The 6,315-nt window shown below is 56.2% G+C and overlaps 1 protein-coding gene across 1 annotated transcript; it reads left to right on the plus strand.

Annotated features, from left to right (window-relative positions):
- The first annotated feature begins 974 nt into the window (after positions 1–974).
- On the plus strand, positions 975–5,060 carry HMGB3 (high mobility group box 3). The gene is made up of 5 exons (XM_036840954.1): positions 975–1,059; positions 3,256–3,410; positions 3,687–3,826; positions 4,306–4,480; positions 4,911–5,060. The coding sequence occupies exons 2-5, from the start codon at positions 3,261–3,263 to the stop codon at positions 5,046–5,048; spliced, it is 603 nt and encodes a 200-aa protein (XP_036696849.1). The 5' UTR covers positions 975–1,059; positions 3,256–3,260; the 3' UTR covers positions 5,049–5,060.
- The last annotated feature ends 1,255 nt before the right edge of the window (positions 5,061–6,315 follow it).

A 6,315-nucleotide genomic window follows, 5' to 3' on the forward strand; every position in this document is an offset into this window, starting at 1 on the left:
CAACATCCCTTAGAGGTGACACTGTCCCCCCCAACACACGCATTTTGAAAACCATTGCCTGAAGCCCCCCAAAAGAATTGACTTGCTCAAGGCCAAACCACCCAGTGACAAAGCCAAGGCCAAGTCAAATCTCATTCAGTTATTCCAAGAACTTTTATTCTTCAATAGGGTGTGTGTCAGAAGAGCAAAGGGAACGCGGGCCTGAACTGAGGCAGTGGAGAGGGGACTCCCCGCCCGCAAAACTACTACTTCCCACGATTTCTCTCCTTTTGCCAAACTCCGGTTTCCTCCTCTAGCCCACCTAGCTCGCCGTTTCCGCAATTGCAGCACAAATTGACTTTCTGGCAATTAGTGGAAAGAGTCTAGTCGAGCGCGATCCGCGGGAGGAGAATCAGGTGCTTTTCAGGCGGGGCAGGGGAGTGCGAGTGCCGAAACCCAGAGGTCTCGGGAGCGAGCAGCCGCCTTCCGCCGGGCATTCGAGAGAGAGCTGCCGCCAGGCCCCTGCGGCAGAGTCACGGCGGAACTCGGTGGAGGTGGAGGACCGTCGACCCTCGCGGTTGATCCCTGGAGGTGTCCCGGGGCGGGGGGGGGGGCTGTCTGGGGGCCAGGGGTCGGGGCTGGGGGCTCACAGGCCGCAGCGCAGAGGGAGCAGAGAGCAGCGCAGCCAGGCTCGACCTCGCCCTCCAGACACCAGAGGCCGAGGCCGCTGGGAATGGAGGGGCCACCTCTCCAAAGTCCTTTGAGATCCCAGCTCTGTTCGAAGAGGGGGGTGCGGGGGGTGGGAAAGCGAGATTATTATTATTCCTCTGTTTTGCCTCTGCAGCCAGCGCCGGCGGGTTGTTCTGTTTGAATGAATGATCCCAGCGGCCGCGCCCAATGGGCGCCCGCGCCTGTTTAATATTCATGAGGCCCGCAGCCAATGGCCGGGCGAGGAGGCTGTTTTAAACGGCGGAGCCCGCTGGCCAATCAGGCGGCTCTCGTGGAGGCAGCTAGCGCGAGGCTGTGGAGCGCTGAGCCGCGCGTCGTGCCCTGCGCTGCCCAGACTAGCGAACAATACAGGTACGTTTCGCACCGCCCGCCGCTGCTGCTACCGCCGCCGCCGCCGCCGCCGCCGCCGCCGCCGCCGCCGCAGCAGCAGAAGCAGCGCCCGCACAACTTTCCGGCCCGCGCCGCCGCGAGCGCGCTCCGCCGCCGCCGCCCCCTGCCTCTCCTCCCCGCGCCCTTCCCTCCCCCTTCGCCTCCTTTCTTGCTAGGTGCGGGAAGGAAGGAGCAATTCAGGTGTTTCAACTTTTCAGTGCTTCAAGCTGAGCTCCCCGCTGTCGGGGCTGGGCTCCCTCCGGGGAGCCACCCTCGGCCGACGCCCCCGGGGCAGCGGCCCAGGGACCGAGGCCCGCTGAAGCCAGATGTTCGGGCAGCTGCGGCGGCGCGAGCCGAGGAGCGGCTGCGGGTTCGGGTGGCGCGCGTCCCGGCGCGGGGCGGCGGCCCGGGAAAGGCGGCCGGTGCTCCCCGGCCCGGGACGGACTCCGCGGGGGGCGGGTGACCGCTGCCCGCCGGGGGCTACGGCGCAGGCAAACTTCGCTCCCGGGCTCGGCGGGCGCCGCGCAGACCCGCGGGCTGCACTGCTGCTTCTGCATTAACATGGCCGTCGCGGGAGCGCCTGGCGGCCCGTGGTGGGGGGGCGCGGGCCAGCTGCCCCCCGCTTCTCTCCTGCCCGCCGGGCGCCGCCGCCGCCGCCGCCGCGAACATGGCTGGCGCGGCGCTCGGCTCGGGCGAGCGGAGGACCGGCGGGCGGGCGGGGTGGGCGGCGGCGGCGGCTCCCGGGCGGGCTCCGGGCTCGGCCCCGGTGCTCGCGGCCTGCGGCCGGAGGCGTGGAGAGCCGGGGTCGCCGCCGCGGGCCCCTGCGCGGCCGAGCGTCATGGCCGCACGGGCGCCTTTGTTATCCGGAGCAGTGCGCCCCGCGCCGGCGGGGGGGGAGGGGGCTCCGGCCCGCGGCCTCCGCAGCCCCGGGCGGGGCGGGGCGGGGTGGGGGCTGGCGAGCAGGCGGCGGCGGCGGCGGCGGCGGCGGTGGCGGGGCCCGGACCGCTTTGTTCGCCGCCGCCGCCTGCGCCGGCCGCGCGCGGATCAGCCATTTTAGCGAACGGGGCTCGGAGGCACGGCTGGCGCCACCGTCGCCGCCGCCGTTGCCCGCCCGGCTCCGCGCCCCCGGCGCGCTGCCGCCGCCGCCACCCCCGGCCCCGTGCGCCCCCCGGGGGTGGCAGCGGCGGATTTCAGGGGCACTTTCTTTCATCAGGAAGCTTTTGACAAAATGGAAGGTGAATTATGTGTGTCCCGGTGACCCAGCGCGGGGCCGAGCCCGGCTGCCCGTGGCCGGCCCGGGGTTCCCCCGCGACCCGTCCCGCCGCACCCATGCCGCCGCCGCGGGGCCCTAATTCAGCCTTTCGGTCTGCCCCTGCGAAGGGGAGCGCTTTAGTTTTGCGTGATGACCTTGGGTGTGGGAAAAGGAAAAGATGGCGGGAAGCAGGGGGGTGGGACAGGGACGATGACACGCCACAGCTGCATTTTTATTTGGAAACTTTGGAGAAAGTGTTCCTGGCTGGACATGCGTTCCGCTTTACCGACGAGCAAGACTACCCCTTTTGGTCTCCCCTCCCCCTTTAGGTAACGATGAAGTGACAGATTTGAACTAGTAGTACAAGGGATAGCTGCTCACTTGCCAGCTCACCCTTCTTGTAAAAGCCATTTTTATAAGCCAGAACGCTTCAAAAATAGTGAAAGTTCAAATGTTCCCTGTTTACAGTTCTCCTGCTTGGATCTTGTGTTTGGCAGTGGTGACAGTATTTTCGTCTCTAACATAGTAAAACAGATGACCAGCTAGCCTTAAGTCGTTGGTTTCAAGCTTCTGCCATCCACCTGCACCCTCTACAAATGTGTCCTCCCCAGTGCCCTTCCCATTATGTGATTGTAGTTTTCAAAACGTAGTAGTTCTGAGTCGGAATATACCTCTGAGCCACCCCACTTGGGTTGGTTCCATTTGGAGAACTTGATGTCTCTCAGAGAAGTAACTCTCAAACCAGCGCACTTCGTGCTGGTCAAAAGTTAAATGACATGCGACGGTGAAACTGATTTCCTCCCCACTCTGCCTTCAGCTGCTAGTGGCAGCTGCGGGGAGGAGGGTTCTTCCTAAATGGCCACCTTTGGTATATCTTGTATATATTCATTGTATTTGTTTTTTTTTGTCTCTCTTCCTTTCATCAGTCAAGATGGCTAAAGGTGATCCCAAGAAACCAAAGGGCAAGATGTCTGCTTATGCCTTCTTTGTGCAGACGTGCAGAGAGGAACATAAGAAGAAAAACCCTGAGGTCCCTGTCAATTTTGCAGAATTTTCCAAGAAATGCTCTGAGAGGTGGAAGGTATTTTTCTTTTGTATCTTTCGAGCCAGTCCTAGTTGGATTTCACACTTTGTGTTTACTTACCTTCAGTGTAGCCCCAGGTGGCTGTTTTCTTCCTCTTAGACTCATCTTGCCTGTCTTTAGAACTTTGCATGTGTGCTTTTATCTTCGAAGACTCTACCAGGGTTTAAGTCCCCTTTTGCAAGTGATTATAGCAGCTGCCACTTTAATTAAAGGACAACTGAACAGGTATGTGCTCATGGCATTGAGGAATTTAACAGGTCCTATTCTTTGCAGACAATGTCTGGGAAAGAGAAGTCTAAATTTGATGAAATGGCAAAGGCAGACAAAGTGCGCTATGATCGGGAAATGAAGGATTACGGACCAGCTAAGGGAGGCAAGAAGAAGAAGGACCCGAATGCCCCCAAGAGGCCACCGTAAGTGACTATAGGATTCAGTATAACAGTTAAGAGCTTTCCTTCTGCTTGAAAGATTTTTTAAAAGATAACTACCTAAAAAATGTTGAGATACCTCTGCAAAACATTCTGTACTTTGAGCTTTAAAATGCAGGGCCAGGGAAGTCCGGAGTTACGGCTGTGTTTGTGAGCTGTGTGCCTGGTTGGCTGTCGGCCTTTCCACTGGGAAGGAGGCAGACAGCCCAGTTCTGGGTGTCAGGGTCCGGTCCATAGGCGTGTTCTCTACCCTCTTCCCAGGAACTGAGAAAGCACCATATATTTCTGAAGCGTCTTAGCATTCTGGTACCTACAACTTTGTAACATTGTGCATGGCATCACACATTTCTTCACTTGGCAGGAGTCGTAGTGGTAGGAATTTGTGTATTCAGGAACACGGGATTTCGACTTCAGCTCCCATTTTGGTGGGTTCTCATCTAATGTATACCATTCTCCCCTCCAAGGTCTGGATTTTTCCTGTTCTGTTCTGAATTCCGCCCGAAGATCAAATCTACAAACCCTGGCATCTCTATTGGAGACGTGGCGAAGAAGCTGGGCGAGATGTGGAATAACTTAAGTGACAGCGAGAAGCAGCCGTACATCAACAAGGCAGCGAAGCTGAAGGAGAAATACGAGAAGGTGAGGGGTCAGAGTGCCGTGCGCGGGCTGGGGCCCCTGGGAGCCTGGATGGGTGAGCAGTCAGCTGCCCGGGCTGGGGCTGGGCTGGGGGTGGAAGGCTGCAGGGCCCGTCTCCGCTCCAGATCAGCCTGGTGTGCTGGTGGTCTGGCTTCTGACCGATGTTTGTGTCTGGGGCAACTTTTCAGGCAGGCCTCGAACTTGGATCATGTGGGATGCCCCGGGCAGAGGGTCTGATACTGCTATTCACGGGACTTTGCGAGCGCTTGAACACCCGTTCATCCGCAACTGGAATGGCTGAGAACCCAACTTGAATCTGGAAACAAATACTTGAAAGAGCAGCCCTGTCTTCCTCCCTTGTTTTCTTATTCTGGGGCGGGGACGGCTGGCTTCTCCCCTTGGCTCATTGGGAATGTGTCCCTGTTCCTTCCAGGATGTCGCAGACTATAAGTCTAAAGGGAAGTTTGATGGCGCCAAGGGTCCTGCTAAAGTTGCCCGGAAAAAGGTGGAAGAGGAAGATGAAGACGACGAGGACGAAGAAGAGGAGGAGGAGGAGGAGGAGGATGAATAAAAAAAAACTGTTGATCTGTCTCCTTGTGAATACCTTAGAGTAGGGAGCGCCGTGATTGACACACCTCTCGCCCGAGACGTGTCTGTTGCCCTCATTAGGTTGAATTACCCAGTTGGATCATGATCATATCGTAGTCTCAGAGTGCTCTAGCAATTGTCAGTGGTTTACATGAAGCGGCCATGGGTGTCTGGAGCACCCGGAAACTGTATCAAAGTTGTACATATTTCCAAACATTTTTAAAATGAAAAGGCTCTCGTGTTCTCCTCACTCTGTGCACTTTGCTGTTGGTGTGACAAGGCATTTAAAGAAGTTTCTCGCATTTTCTTTTTTTTTTTTAATTTGTGAGGTGGTGTGTTAACTCTATGGTCGTTGACTAGGAATCCTGAGTTCTCAACTGTACATATCTATAGTTTGTAAAAAGAACAAAGCAACCGAGACACACTCTTGACGCTCCTTGCTTGGCGTGGAGGCTGTAGGAGCGATGCCTTCCAGAGGGGCCGTAGCTCAGGGCGTGCACTGTGGGGCTGGACCTGTGGACACTGCAGTGGGCATCCATTTAGCTTCAGGTTGTCTTGTTTCTGTATATAGAGACATAGCATCCCGCTGCCATTCTTAGCTGTGGAAAAGGGGGGGGGTCAGCTGGCATGAGAAGTGTTTTGGATCCTTTTTAGTTGAAGTGTGGTAGTTTTAAACTGTTTGTTTTTTAAACAAACCATAGAACTCTTCATTGTCAGCAAAGCCAAGAGCCACTGCATTGATGAAAGTTCAAGAACCTTCTGTACTAAACACGATCTGCAATGTTCTGTTATTTTTTTTTTGTATGTTTAGAATGTTGAAATGTTTTTGAAGTTAAATAAACAGTATTACATTTTTAAAATCGTGCTCTGTGATAGTCTAAATGTCTGACTCACTGCAGTTTTAGCAGGACAACCTACTCCATGGTATCTGGTGACTAGCCTCCTGGTGAATCTGGTAAATGACTGACTTACTGTGGCCAGCCTCCTGAGGAGGGAGATGGAAGAGGGCTACTTGAAGCTGCTGCATGATTTTGTTTGTGTCTGAGAGGCATTAAGATGAAGTCTGAGCTGTTGAATATAGGAGCTAAGGTCATGGTACAGGCCAGATGTAGCACCCTTCAGAGGTTCGGGAAGGTGGGTGGTTAGGATTAAGGCTGACTACTGTGTAGGATGTTTTTGTTTTTGGTCTCCCACTCTGCCCCCCACGTTGTGGGTGTGAAATTCATTGCTGAACAGCAAAAAAAAAAAAC

The sequence above is a fragment of the Balaenoptera musculus genome, chromosome X, assembly GCF_009873245.2.
Source record: "Balaenoptera musculus isolate JJ_BM4_2016_0621 chromosome X, mBalMus1.pri.v3, whole genome shotgun sequence".
Taxonomy (NCBI): Eukaryota; Metazoa; Chordata; class Mammalia; order Artiodactyla; family Balaenopteridae; genus Balaenoptera; species Balaenoptera musculus.